Source organism: Malus domestica, chromosome 04 (assembly GCF_042453785.1).
Source record: "Malus domestica chromosome 04, GDT2T_hap1".
Taxonomy (NCBI): domain Eukaryota; kingdom Viridiplantae; phylum Streptophyta; class Magnoliopsida; order Rosales; family Rosaceae; genus Malus; species Malus domestica.
In genome coordinates, this window is record NC_091664.1 from 27,906,766 (window position 1) to 27,921,046 (window position 14,281).

Below are 14,281 nucleotides of genomic sequence, written 5' to 3' on the forward strand. Positions count from 1 at the left end.
AAAGTATCCCGAACCGAAACTCTTAAGTACCAGATTATGTCATGGACTCAGCTTGAATGGTACCTTAATGTCTAGATGTCTCCTATTGCGTTCTCCACCCAATTCATGGATTATTGTCACAAATTGGGTTGGAACTTGGGTGGGATGGGTATGTTCCTATTAATTACACCCACTATGGTTAGCTATTCACTTCACTATCTAATGACGTTTGGCCTTTGGAACAACACAAAGGACCTTAAAAAAGAACAATGCTTAATTACTTAAAGATGAGTAGAAACTTTTATTCAAAAAATTGTGTTCGAATTACACAATCAGAAACATTCATATTATGAATATTATGAATCGCACTGTAAATATTATCTCTGTAAAAAATGAATTAAAACTAAAATCGTTTAATTAATCTATTTTAGCAAATACATAAAAGGTTCGTAATACTTTTACTAATTTCGTTCATTTATTTTTATACAGTTCGATGACCAAATAACCTTAGTTTTAAGGGAACTTTAACGAAAAGCACCCGGTACTGTTCACTTTAACAAAAAACCACATTTCAAGCCCTTTTCATTAATTTTCCTTAGTTTTAATTGATTTTTCACAAAGAAGATCTTTATAGAATGATTTATAATATGAATAATTCTGATTATAAAAACGGAGTTCTATAAATTGACAATGAATAATTTTGAGTAAAAACTCCTACTCCTTCTTTGAGTAGCCAAATATTGTCCCCTTTATAATGTAAGACATTGCCCATTGGTGACCCTACTTAGTACTCGATGCCCATGATAAATCATATCATGGGAGATCCCATGCACCAGTTTTTTACGATGGCATCACGTACCAACAATACAATGACATGTAGAGAAAAACTAATACATGGTTTTGTATTATTGGCACATAATGCTATTGTGGTAACGTATTCGTGCTATACAAGTTAGTCTCCAACACAAGGGCATGTGAGACCAAAATACAAGAGAGTCCCACTCGTGTGTGAGACTTGGCGGATGGATGGGGTCACAGCTGGACTCAAGAATTTCTCCACCGAGACGGCTAAATGCATAAATTTTAGTCTTAGAAACGCATATCATATATTTAAGCCAGCTTTAGATCTCTGATATGGTTCCCGATTCCAAACCCCCAACATACATGCACATCTGAATGACCTCCAGAACTACAACATCAGAAAGATCACTCAAAGTTTTTCATCACACAGTTGTGCTTGAGGAAACAACAGAAAGCCAAAACTGATTCATGACTCATATGAGATTGCTTAATGAGTTAGTAGGTAACGTGGTTGACACCAAATTTCAGTTGAAGGACACCAAACTGAGTCTGCATCGACACCAAATTTCAGCCCACGAGCTATGTGGCAAATTGGCGATGGTTCATATGAGCGATCCTTCCGCTTCGTCCTTCCATGGCTTGAATGCCTGTACATTCCCTCAATCAAAAACTGTGGTTTACTACCGGATTACTAAAATTCTACAGCCTAAACTGTTCAATACACTAATCAAGTTTAAATCTCAATTGCAAAAGGATTAAGAGGTTTACGGTTCAGAGACAGCATGGACCCTTGTGTAGGCTGAACTATGGATTATATGGATCTAAAGACAGCATGGTTCTTGATCTAATGCATATATCTTTCTCTCTCAGATCATCCTGAAGCACTTGAAGGAGCGATAATGAACAGTTCTTCGTGGAAAACCTGAAGACAACAAAATAAGTCCATATCATATAATTTGATGACAATGCAGTTCCATAAGAAATGTTTAAATATAAATGGAAGATTAAGAAAATTACCATTTTAAAGTGTGCTAGCTCCTGCCTTAGTTCATCTCCAATATCCTCAGCTAAACTCTGTACCATGTCAGGTGGAGAATTTTGATCTTTTACGCCACTGCATGTCTGAAAAAACCGCAAGATCAATGCTACAGTTAGCCAGACTGCAGAAAGTAATTGGTTTTGTTAAACCAGCATCAGGGTTTAAGCTAGTCAATAATCTATGATCGATGAAAATCTATCACATTTTATAGCTTCTGCGCACATTCTGTTTTACAAGGAAAATTACAAAGCCAATGAAAAGCTTACAGACCGAGCAAGCAGATGTGATAGTTAGAACGCATTGATATCTTGATGTCCCTACGGAACCTACCATTACAATATTCACACCAGTCTAATTGTCTTCTTAACTTCATAATCTAAGATCAATATTGCGCTTCATACCATCAATTGAAAGAATCCAATAACAGCACCTAATGTTCTATTTTCTCCCTTGGCCACAAGAAGTTGAAGCGGATACAAATATGGGTATATTTATTTGCAAGAGTAAACACAAATACTACTTCTATGTTTATAGAACAGGATATGCTCCAGGCATGTTGTTTTATAACGAAATTCCACAAATGCAAAGAAGAACCCTACTTTATGAGAAAAAGTTCAACTGAAAACCAGAGAGGAGAATACCAGTCTAAAACCTTCGTGAAAATGAGAAAACTCCAGTTGTTGGAAATCTATGCGTCGATGTTGTTGTAGTGCAACAGAAGTACGGATCATTGCACACAGAAATTTGAATTTCTTTTTTCCCTGATGACAAATTGGAAATATCCACAAATTAACATAAAGGCACAAACAATTAAAGTTCTCGCAATATTTTATATATTTAGATAAGATGATACCTCCTCTGGCAACTCCTTGAAGGAAACATGATCAACGTTTGGTAATTTCTGCCGGTGGTGTTTTGCAAGTAGTGCTATCAGCTGCAGGTTCACTAATTGGTCATCACTATACAGAATACAGAGTATGCACCATGACATAGCACACAAATAAACACTTGACATACCTTGACCTCTTCGGTACTATAACCATGAAGATGATCGCCATTCTACACAAGCGATTTAGCTCATCAAGATTATATATTAGCAAATAAAACTTTCTCAATGCGTATTGATTGAATTATTAATTGGAGAACAGTATTACCATGATAATAGAATAAGAATGCTTATGGTAACCCTTTTTCCCGACAGAAATCCCAATGTTGTGAAGCAAGCATGCCGCTTCAAGATATTCAAGATCCTTATCATCTAGGGAGGCAGCAACTTGATTGTTAGTAAGGTCGTCACATTTTCTCAAACCTTCAAAAATTTCCTGCAAAAACATCAACTCAAAAGTCAAAACACTGGATATTGCAATACAATTCATCTCCAACTACACTCGACTGATCTCTACAATAGGAAAAAAATAACTGAGTTCTACATTCAACTGATCTCTATTATCCAGAACCAGCTTCTGCTTATCTCACAAGCACTTTAGAAAAGAATAAAAAAAACAAGTAATTCAATTCACTTTGATTACCTTAGCAATACCAGCACATTGTGCAGCAGCTTGCATCCTCTTCTTGCCATTAAACCTCATAGCAAGCCTCACAATCGAAGACCATTTTCGATTGGCATTCAAATCATAACCCTCATTACCCTTAGCCAAACTCTCTGCAATAACACCTTCTGCTAATGCATACCCAGAAACCTCCATCTCCTCAATTCCAATCATCTCAAATATCTCCTCCAAAAGCACTGCCCCAGCAACCATAAACTCCGACCGCCTTTCAAAGAACTTTTCCCTCCTAATCCTCTCCGCCTCTCCTCCGCTGCACAAACTCCCCACAACAACCTTCACCTCTCCTCTACTCAACTTCCAGTCCCTCTTTCCATCCCCAAAAGAGACCAAATTGCCCACCTGCAGCATATTGCTCATATCGGCATACCCGAAACGGACCGCCTTTTCAACGGCCTTGATCGTACCGGAAGATCCCACAACCACATCAAAGCCGCAAGATTGAATCTTTTCAACCAGCCCATATTCCTGAATCACCGACCTGATGTGCTGCCTCATAATTTCAGCATTCCCTTCACTGCCCCCAAACTTTTGGGTCAAATTCACATGCCCCAGCTTCAACGAAGCCCCAAAAACGACATTTCCTTCCTTCCCAATCACGAACTCAGTAGACCCACCTCCGATATCCACACCCAGCACCGATTTCTCATATATCGGTAGAAACTGCAGCATACCCAGATAAACCAGCCGAGCTTCCTCCTCACCCGGCAGCACATCAACCTCCAAACCCACCTCCTCCCTCACGCGTTCCAAGAACTCGGCTTTGTTCACGGCTTCGCGCACGGCGGCGGTGGCGACGCAGCGGACGTTGGTTTTTCCGATTTTGTAGGATTTCAGGATTTTCTGAAACTTTTTTAGGGATTCGAAAGCAAGGAGGTGGGAATGATGGGAGAGGGCAAAAGGGGTTGGGTTTGATGATGATGTGGTGTCGCGGCCGAGAACCACCGGCTCTTTGAATTGATCGACGGCGAAGAATTTGCCGTCTGGGTATGTTCGGACTATGAGCAGCTTGAAGGAGTTGGTGCCCATGTCAATGGCTGCCAAGAGGGTCGAAAGGGTTGGTGCGTACGGCGTAGGAGACGCCATTGCTGTTGGTAGCAATTGGTATCTGGGTTTTTGATTTGGTGGGAAAATTCGCACTGGTACGAATTGAGAAAAGCTTCTTCCTTTTTTTAATTTGGTTGCAAAATCCCTTTGTTTTTTAAAGCTATTTTATGTAGATTTGGGATTTTTAAGGCATCTACGTGATGTGTTCTGTGCATGAATTTAGTGGGATATGATTTTCTTATTTTCTTCAGTATCCTTTAGTTCTTTTGAGTTTTGTCAAACAACATTGATTAATTTTGATAATTAAATGATAAACCCAATACTAATCTTTGTTATATTTGATTTCTTTTTTGATAAACAATAATGACATTCATCTAATTATGACGAGATAAATTAAAAAACGAGTGCATATGGTGCTGACACGTTGCTTTAACTAACTTAATTAAACTCATATTTCTGGTTACTTAATTATAAATTTGATTCTTCAAGTATTAAATCAGTCTAACTTTTTGTGATTAGGAGCTTAAACAAGTAGATTAAAATATGGTTAGTCAAAATTGATGCTTTGATTGCATCAGACCTCAGAAGACTAGATAAAAAAATCTTCCTGGGTCCGGGGACGACTTGGGGAAAGGCAAGTCTCCAGCTCCACCTCCATAGAGGTTCCTAGAATTTTCCCGGAAAACTGGATTCCCAGAAAATTTCACAGAACCTGCATTATGCAATCTCCACCAACTACAAGTCAACCAAGTGAACAACCTTTCAAGTTTCAAGTTTCAAGTTTCAAGTTCAACGGTCTCTTACTCGGACAAAGATTTTTCTTCTCTTTTTTTTCCTCTTCTTTTGTTTAAACTCAAGATTTCATCTTTGCAGAGAGAGAAAGAAGAAGAAAAAAACAGGAGAGAGAATCCCTTTATATTCACAATACAAATCAACCCTGTACAGGTGGACAGCAAAGATCGTGACACACTAAAGTTAGTGGAAGCTGCAGGCCTGCAAATAATTATAAATTCAAGCTATTGGATATGGTTTTCAGAAGTCGCCAATAACATCGGTAAATATATTTGATTAACGTAGCGTATTAACATGTTATTAGTACATCGGTGTAATTCTAGCCAGTGGGTTTTGCACGGAAAATGAAATGCACTTTCAGGTCAAATTTCAGAGAAATGGGAACGCGTATTCATGGAAAAATTTGTATTTTCTGCACCTTCTAGCAACCTTCATATCATCTATAGTATACACGCTTTGTTCTAATTGGCTTAGTCTCTATCCACGTGGACTCTGTCTCTGTCTCTCTCTCTCTTTCTAAATCCAGTCACACACAACGAACATAGCTCTCTCACTAAACTCTCTGTCCCGTATCTCTTGGAATATACTGTGTATTTTTCGGTACTTTTCAATCATGACGCGTCTGATTAGTTATCCATCTGAAATTCCAACGCCTGAGAATCTTGAAAATATGTGTTCTTTTCTGCTTTTCATAAAGAGTGAGACAAAAATACTACAGACAGTCATCGATTAATCCTATAAAAGCTGATGCAACGTTGGTATAATCTAAAAGTATTACTATCTTAATCCAAATTTTGGGTTCTTGTTAGTTTAAAGCATGAGCTAATCTTAGCTTGACTTTCAAGGTTTAGCGTGTCTGTCTTTAGTACTACGAACCTTCCATGTACCTTCTGTCTTCAATAGTTCAATCCAAGATTTTGTATTTAAAGGACTGAGCAGTTTGTTGATTTCGTTGCGCTTTGTTGGAAATCTTACGTGCTTTTTGGAAACTAAACTCAACTAACTGCTAGCTGCTGTTTCGGACGGGTTTGTGATGAACTTCAAGAGGCATTTTCGTGGCGAGGATGGCAAGGAGTTTGAATTTCCTGTTCCTGAACCGAAAAGGAGACTTACTTTTACCAAGTAGGTAGTTCAGTTTGAGTATAAGTTTAGTTAGTGCTTTTCCGGTTGATTGAGTTGGTTTTTTTGACTTTAGGGTTTTGTGATGTTTGTTGTGCAGTGTTCTTAGGGATGCGATGACGGATGCCAGACTGAATGGCGTGTTGGAGCGCTCCTTTCGAAGAATAGTAAGTTTGAATCTCCGTTCTTGTCTGTACGAATGAATCTAAGCTCCAGCTTCGATCAGACTTAAGAAAGCTTTTTAGTGATAGTTTCTGTGTGTTATGCAGCAATATAGAAGTTAAATATTGAACTGTTTGCAGTAATCATAGTTACCAGGTTTTATTAGGCTTACTGTGCTTTGTTTTCGCAAGTTTATTGCCTTCGATTAGGAAGACGGTTTGAGTAACTGCTGAAAGAAAGCTAGGATTTACCGTTTAAACGCGGTTTTTGCCATTTAGAACTTATGCAGGAGCATATGTTGCGCAAATTTGTTCGAAATCTTTTTTTGTGAGGTCTCTTGAGTTCATTGTTCATGTATCTTTGTCGTATATAGGTGCGAGATGAGTTGGAGCACCGTATTCTTCCCATCCTCATGGCATCTCCAAGGTTAGCTTTTAGTCACCAAAGCTTCCAATAGCTGATATATTCCGATGAACACGCAGCGTATCGATGATACATTCATACTGCACAAATTGTTTCTTGCAAGATTCATATTGGATTTGTTGTTAATTTTGTCACAGGCGCTCAAACGAAAGTGGGAGTACATCTGGAGGAAGCGGCTTGCAGTTGCGTTTTATCAACAAGCTGCCAACTACCATATTCACAGGCAGTAGGGTGGAAGCAGAGAACGGCGAGCCTCTTCAAATTGAACTGTTTGATGCCAGTACTGGTGCTATAGTCCATTCCGGTCCCCTATCTTCACTAAAGGTCGAACTTTTTGTGCTGAATGGTGAGTTCGGGTCCGATGATCAAGAGGATTGGACCGAAAAAGAACTCAACACCTACATTGTGCGCGCAAGGGAAGGCAAAAGGCCATTAGTGACGGGTGACATACATGTTACACTGAGAGAGGGAGTTGGTTCTCTCGGTGATGTCATGTTTACCGACAACTCAAGCTGGGTAAGATGCAGAAAGTTCAGACTAGCAGCTCGAGTTGTGGCCAAAGCCCAGAGTGAAGTTCGAATTAGGGAAGCTACAAGTAAACCGTTTGTGGTTAAAGATCACCGCGGAGAACGTAAGTTTATAAAGAACATCCTTAACTCACTACTCCTGATCTTTACTAAAATGTAAACTGTTTTGGCATTGAACTAAATGAAATTGACATAGAAAATGATGATTCAGTGTATAAGAAACACCACCCTCCACACCCAAACGACGAAATATGGCGCCTGGAAAAGATATCGAAAGATGGTGCCTCTCATAAGAGACTGTACGAGAAGGGAATCAGCACCGTGGAGGACTTCCTGCAGTCGTACATGAAAGATGCATCCTCGCTACGAAATGTAAGAAAATCATTTCTTCTGCTAAGTAGTGTGCCTAGAGTAGTTTATACCTGTAGTTTAATATATATGTCTAATTTTCTGCTGCCGAAATGTAGGTTTTGCCTGGGATCTCGGACAAGATATGGGAAACAATCGTAAAGCACGCTAGGGCCTGTAAGTTGGATGATCATAAGTTCTATGCCTACTATAGCGCTGAACATGACGTAAGTCTCCTGTTCAATTCCATCCACGGGCTTGAAGGGGCAATAATCAATGGCCAGTTCTGTTCTCTGGATGAAATCGACTCGCATCAGAAGGTACGCGTACTACACATTTTCGAGCTCCTTTACATTTTCTAATCTTTCACGGGTATTCTTGATCTGCCTTAATTTGTCAGTTGCTTGGTTCCGAAGACACAGAATTGATGCGTATTTAAATTTTCATTGGTGCTAAAAAATGATGAGCTCCCTAATTCTGTATGCAGATGCTGGTGGAAGCTTTGAAGCAGCAGGCTTATCGAAATGTAAGAGATTTGGTGCCCGTCGATGCTTCAACTATATTTGGCCTTTCGAAGCCTTTGCCAGTTCCACAAGCTGACTCAATCGCTTGTCCAAACCCTGATATGCAGCAAGTTCAATTTCAGTTAACACATCAAGGTAAAATGTTACATTATATACATGGCATTAGATGATGAAGAATGTAACGTCCCACATCGGAAACCTCATAAAATAAAATCCACACGTAGGGACAATATCGTTGTTGATTAGAAGTGTCTATTGGTCGTCTCTTTGAAATCTTGACATTATAGCATGTTTTGCCTTACCTATGCTTTTCCAAGTAACTAAAAACCAAGTATTTTTTCACAGATGAACTCCCACTACAAGTAGGTTTCAACCATGCATCAACTTCGACCTCATGTCCCTACCAAGCAGAAGGTAGCAGCAATCAGCCAATGGTTTCTGTGGCACAACCTAGCCATCCAATACAACTCCGAAGCAGCAGCTTTTCGATGGAGGATCTTAGCTCCATTATCTACAACGGAGAAAGCGGTTGGCCGCCTGTCGGTGGTTTTCAAGCGCCAATTGTCCCAACTGGTCATTTAGGCACAGAAAACCCTTTCCAGTTTCAAGCATCAACTTGTTCCCCTACAAACCCAACATGGGGACAAGCAGGCGGCTTCTACTTCACTTCAAGTAGCGAAGCAGAAGCCGAGCATTTCTCTCTTCCTGCTTTTGTACATAGCGCAGGAACTAGACGGAAACCCAGGGAATGCTGGTGCAAGCTTCGTGCCGCCATTAAATGGTCGGTTTCGGTTAGGAGGGATGTGGCTGCGAAAAGAATGGCAAGGCGTCCTCCTATGTATCTGAACTCTTAGAAGACATGCAGTTTCATCTTCTATGGTTTAGTTTGTTAATTACTATTTACTAGCTGTAAAATCAAGCAACTACCTCGAAGTAAAAGTGGTAAAAATCCTCTCCTTGTCCTAGATGTGCTAGGCTTATGGCTCGTTTGACGAGTGCTTTTAAACGACTGAAAACACTTTTAGAAAAAATATTTTTGGGTTTCAAAAATACTTGAAGTGCTTCCTGTGAGAAGTATATAACTAGTGCACTTCAAGTGTTTTTCCATAATTAACTTGCATTTTTACTAAAGATTAGTTTAAAAACATTTTATCTAAAAACGGTTTCAGTCGTTTAAAAGCACTTCTCAAACAAGTCATAAGTAATTCACAAGTTTTTCTTTACTGTAGTTAATTGATCATATTGTACATATTACTTTCCTGCAGTTAATTGATCATATTGTACATATATTGTACATAGAATCAAAATGAAAATTAGGCTTCTGAAAAGAAATACAGTATAAAAATTACTACTTTTATGTATCTTACTTAGTTGTTACTTTGACAATAACGACGTCACGTGGTGCGTGCTAGTCTGTTAAAGTAAGCAGGGTTGCACTAATTCAAGATGCTAACTAAGTAAATGCATAAGTGAGGCGCAAAAGCAAACAGATATTAATGAACCAAACTACAGCCCCACGTAGTGCACAATAGCTTATTATAAAATCAAAGTAGGTGGATTTTAGATGCTAGCACAAGTAGTGTTAAACCCCACCCCCATTTTATTTAAAAATGGTTTTTAGTTCTTAATTGGTGAGCCTAAGGGCCCACCCCTTTATTTGTGTATCCCCGTGACCCTCTCTTTTCCCTCTTTCCCTATTTCCCTCTTTATTCTCTCAACTCTCTCAGCTCTCTCTCCTTCGGCCCGAGCACTACACTCACGCACCCACATGTTCGTCTGGAGGAATTTCCGATGGGGACGTTTCCTGGCCGACGAGCACACAGCTCCCCAAGAGGTTGATGCCGGTTGATATTGTCTGTCGGGCTTCTGCTTATTGGCGAGCTTGTCGGGCAAGGCTGTTCGTCTTGTAACTTCCTCTCTTTGTGATTTACAAAGGGTTTGAGAGCTAGAATGGGAGATTGGGAGATGAGTTTACAGGAGGGAATCGATACTATAGCAAGATTCAGACAAGGTAGCAGAGCTTTTACAAAGGCTTTTGGTAAAGGTTGATCCTGAAAATGATGAAGGCTTGGTGCTGACTACAGCTTCGTATGCAAATCTGGCTTGAGCAGAGTTTGTGTATTTGTTTGTTTGATTGAGTGTCTTTATCTCTGATTTTTCTTTCCTTTTTTATATATGATTTGGCTTGGCTGTCTACAGCATCGATCTTGTCTTAATGCGGCTGAAGGGTAGTGACTCATCAGCTTTTTACTTGTACTGCCATTGTAAAGTACTTTTGGGCTGATTAGCTGGCTAGTCTACACCACTTAACTTCTAAGTAAGTGAGCAAGTGGCTCAAGTGATCTGCACTTAGTCGGGAAAATGGCTTCTTCTGCCTTCTGGGCTTCGGATGAGCCTTGGGCTTCCTTCCTTCTATACCTTCTTCTGTGTTAACTTCATTTTGAGCCCAAAGTTCCAGTTTTAACCCAAACAGTGCCCCCTTCAATTAATATTCAGGCTGGTATTCCAGGCATCAATATTGATTGAATAGCCGCCTCTCATACCTACGTCTTTACTTGGGACTTACATTTTTTCAAAAATAACCGTCACTTACCTGCGATATTTCCACTAACCCACGAATCATCAGCTATCCGTAGTACGAAATCCCCCCCTTTTAAAATTTCTTACCTTCCCAGATATTTTACTTCTTTCAAATTTTCAGACTCCATTTTGCTCTTTGCCCAATATCTTATGCCCTTGTCATCTTCTTGTCGCGCCTCTTCCAAACTTATCAAATGGCTTCAGGATCCGGTCAAGTCCAGCTATCATACGAATATGGTGAAGGCATCGCTACTTTACCCCGCTTACTCAACGGATTGCATTGCCCTCGGGCAGGTTTGTGTTCTGAACTTTTCTTTGAAGCACACAGGGTACAATCGTTAGGTCCTGCATGGATTTCTCACGCCCCTGCTGTGATAGAGAGTAATATGCCCAGGGGTAACTGGTTTACCCCAAATCCTTTCTTGGCCAAGTCGGGCATCTCTTCATCTAAGTGGTTATCATATCGTCGTGGCTTTCCTCTAATGAACGACCCAGCTTGGGCTCGGTGGATTGATGAACTAGAGCCAACCTTCAAGAAGAAGTGGATGAACAATGGTATCTATGAACTAATAATGCTTTCAAAGACTACCATTATTGCCAAGCCCAAACTGCTTGCTACTTATTTTCTTTTCTGGAACTCGGGCATAAATACTTTTGATTTTTGCATGGGTCTCATGTCTCTAACTGTTCTAGACATGGCCCAAGTCTTCGGGCTAAGACCATCGGGCAGGATTGTAAATATCACCCAAGACTGGGTTCCCTCTTCCTCTTCAATTGTTGAAAGCTCCAGTTCATCCACCTCTTTTCTTCAATTGGAATACAACTCTGCGACATTTAAGAGTTACGGGACTTCTTTCAAGGGATTCATCCCTTTTGTAAAGGAGAATTTTGGTGCAGATTCCTCGTATGCCAATAAAGATCAGGAACATATGTACTTCCTTTTATACTGGCTCAACAAGCATGTTTTTCCAAATAAATCTAAAGGGATTAAGGTTGAATGGATCCCCTTAGTGGAAGCCATTCACAACTTTGATGATGTAGCCACAGGTCTATTTCTTTTTTCTCATCTTTATCATCTCCTCTTTGAAATGACTCGAGGCGAGCCATTTGAAACCAATCTGAATGGACCCATATGGATGATTCAAATATGGCTCCAATGGTATTTCCCAGAATTTCGGGCTGTTAACTTAAAGTTCCCAGAAGGTGTGGCCCCTGCCCAAATCTTAGCTGAAGTCACTCCTACAGATCACTCTATTTTTGCCTGTTTTTATTTCTTCAAAGTTTGTAGAACCCGATCATTCTTGAAGTGGGGCGCTTTAGTTTTGAGGAGATATCCTTGGTTCTCTGATCAAGCCTTCCAAGACGCTCCTGGGGAAGATGCCAGTTCATTTTGCAGGGAGAAATTCATTAGTTGTATTCAACCAAGAGACATAGCCTGGGGAGTTCGTGGCAACCGCTATGATCGTGGGTTGGAAGTGTATCACCCTAATTTTTGTGGCTGGCAATTAGGCTTTAGGCAAGCCATTCCTATCCCATTCTTTGATTTTGTCCACTGTGGCACTTCCTTCCGGTTACCATCCCTTTCAAAGGTGACCTTTCGAGCTGCCCGACGAAGTGTGGAAGTTATGAATCAGGCTGCCCGAAAGTCCATATTTCTTAACTTCAAATGTATTCCACTATTCTCCACCTGGTGGGAAGCCAAATGGACCAAGAAATATGGAAGAGATTTGCGAGAAACCCACGACCGTCTCTTTAACCAACTTTCCCTCAAGTCATACCCAAGTTCGAGCGAACTTGAAAACTGGAAGGAAATGGTTCAGTAGAAGAACCAGTTACTTTTGATAGGTATTTCTCTTCCCGACTCGACTTTGCCTTCCTTTGAAGTTCTTTAAGTCTTATTTTTCTTTATCATGTAGCTCAAGTAGATGTTGAAACGGCATCCATTAAATTAGAGGATGATTCAGTTGATGCATCAGTTCTTCATGGAGCCGCAGTAGAGGCTCAAAGACGAGAAGCTGGAGATGGCGGAGATGTTTCAGAATCTTTTGGAGATTCAGAGGCTGCAGAAATACCCGAGGCAAACATCAAAGCGCCTAAGAGAAGAAAAGTAGTTGTGGTCCAGACCTCAGAATCTGAACCTGCATCACCACCCAAACCTAAACGACCAATTCCCACCATAAAGAGTAAGAGAGCGAGGACCATCCAAGCTTCCAAGTCTTCAGCCTCATCAGCTCCAGTTTCTGAGGCAGGCATAAAGAAGCAAAAGTCTTCAAGTAAGTTTTTTTTTTCTTTTATCAGACTGCCACCCTTCTTCCTTAGCTAATTGTACCTGTTCTCTTTGAAATCAGGGCCTCAGGCCTCCAAGAAACCAACTATTGCATCCAGGGATGATCCACTGGGAGCTGAAATGCATCAAAAAGCTGAAGATCTGCAGAATGTCACCCTCAAGGAGCTTGAGGTATTTGCTTGTATTTTTATTTGCATGATCTCCCTTGCTTTTATTAAACTCTGAACATGATTGCTTGATTTAGGTCGTAAGGGAGGAAAAGATTCTTCCACCCAAGACCTCTTTATCATTTACCCGAGAAACAAGCGTCTATCCTCCTTGGGTTAATCCTTCATAGGTGTATTTCCCTCATTCTTGAATCTTTATAGTCTCTGGAACAGATGACCGAACTTTTCTCTTCCTCTCTTTTTATCCAGGTTAGGGTATCTGCCCCATTGCCTAGTCAAGGTTCACCTCCAAGGTCTTCTATTTCTCCTTCTGCCCTAAAGGCAACTCCAGGTTCTCAATTCAATCCAGCAACAGAAGTCATGTTGCATTTTGTGGATGAAGACAGTAGTGTGGTGAGCAGTTGTCCTGATATTGAACTTCTATACACTGTGTCCATATTGACTTTCTATTTACATTTTCTCCAGCCATCTCCAATACATGAATCACAACGACTGTCAATGATGACACTTGAAGAACCCGTAGCCCCTGAGATTCCTGTGACCTCAAGGGTAGCTATTTTTCAGGTGCTTCCTTGCCCAATAACTACTACCAATGAACCTCTTTCTTCTCCTCAGGGTCACACTCAGGTATGGAGGCATCTTTTCTTTCTGTTTTCTTCTCATAACCTATTTACTAACAACTGTTGCAATCCCCGGATGCTCCTTAGGGCGTTATTGAAGGTTCGGGCACAGCTTTTTCTTCTCTCGTTGGTGGTAGTGATTCTTCTTTTCAAACAGGAGCTGATACTCTTCCTCTTAAAGCCCCTAGGCCCATTCAAGCATATTTCTTCTTCCCAAAGCTTTTCTCTACCTTAAACTGTCTTTCTTGCCTTAATCTGGTCTTCTTTGGTTCTTGCAGCAGGCCATAAGAGAGGCTTC

General features: G+C 40.4%; 2 protein-coding genes across 4 annotated transcripts; one reads left to right on the forward strand and one right to left on the reverse strand.

The window, feature by feature from the left end:
• Positions 1–1,060: 1,060 nt before the first annotated feature.
• On the reverse strand, positions 1,061–4,744 carry LOC103433885 (uncharacterized). Of its 3 annotated transcripts, none has more exons than XR_011579713.1 (8): positions 3,349–4,744; positions 2,974–3,141; positions 2,837–2,878; positions 2,673–2,753; positions 2,461–2,580; positions 1,798–1,902; positions 1,549–1,702; positions 1,061–1,427 (listed from the first exon to the last, which is right to left on the reverse strand). XR_011579713.1 is itself a non-coding variant. In XM_070820013.1 (7 exons), the coding sequence occupies exons 1-7, from the start codon at positions 4,471–4,473 to the stop codon at positions 1,652–1,654; spliced, it is 1,692 nt and encodes a 563-aa protein (XP_070676114.1). In that variant the 5' UTR covers positions 4,474–4,744; the 3' UTR covers positions 1,061–1,651. The 3 variants fall into 3 exon arrangements, 1 of the variants encoding a protein (XP_070676114.1); XR_011579714.1 differs by having other exon boundaries at positions 1,798–1,940; XM_070820013.1 differs by having other exon boundaries at positions 1,061–1,702.
• Positions 4,745–5,096: 352 nt separating this feature from the next.
• Positions 5,097–9,661, forward strand: LOC139194925 (calmodulin-binding protein 60 B-like). Its single transcript, XM_070820014.1, has 9 exons — positions 5,097–5,488; positions 6,237–6,348; positions 6,446–6,512; positions 6,881–6,933; positions 7,068–7,561; positions 7,669–7,829; positions 7,925–8,125; positions 8,293–8,464; positions 8,675–9,661. Exons 2-9 carry the CDS (start codon positions 6,260–6,262, stop codon positions 9,181–9,183), a joined length of 1,746 nt encoding a protein of 581 aa, XP_070676115.1. The 5' UTR covers positions 5,097–5,488; positions 6,237–6,259; the 3' UTR covers positions 9,184–9,661.
• Positions 9,662–14,281: the final 4,620 nt, after the last annotated feature.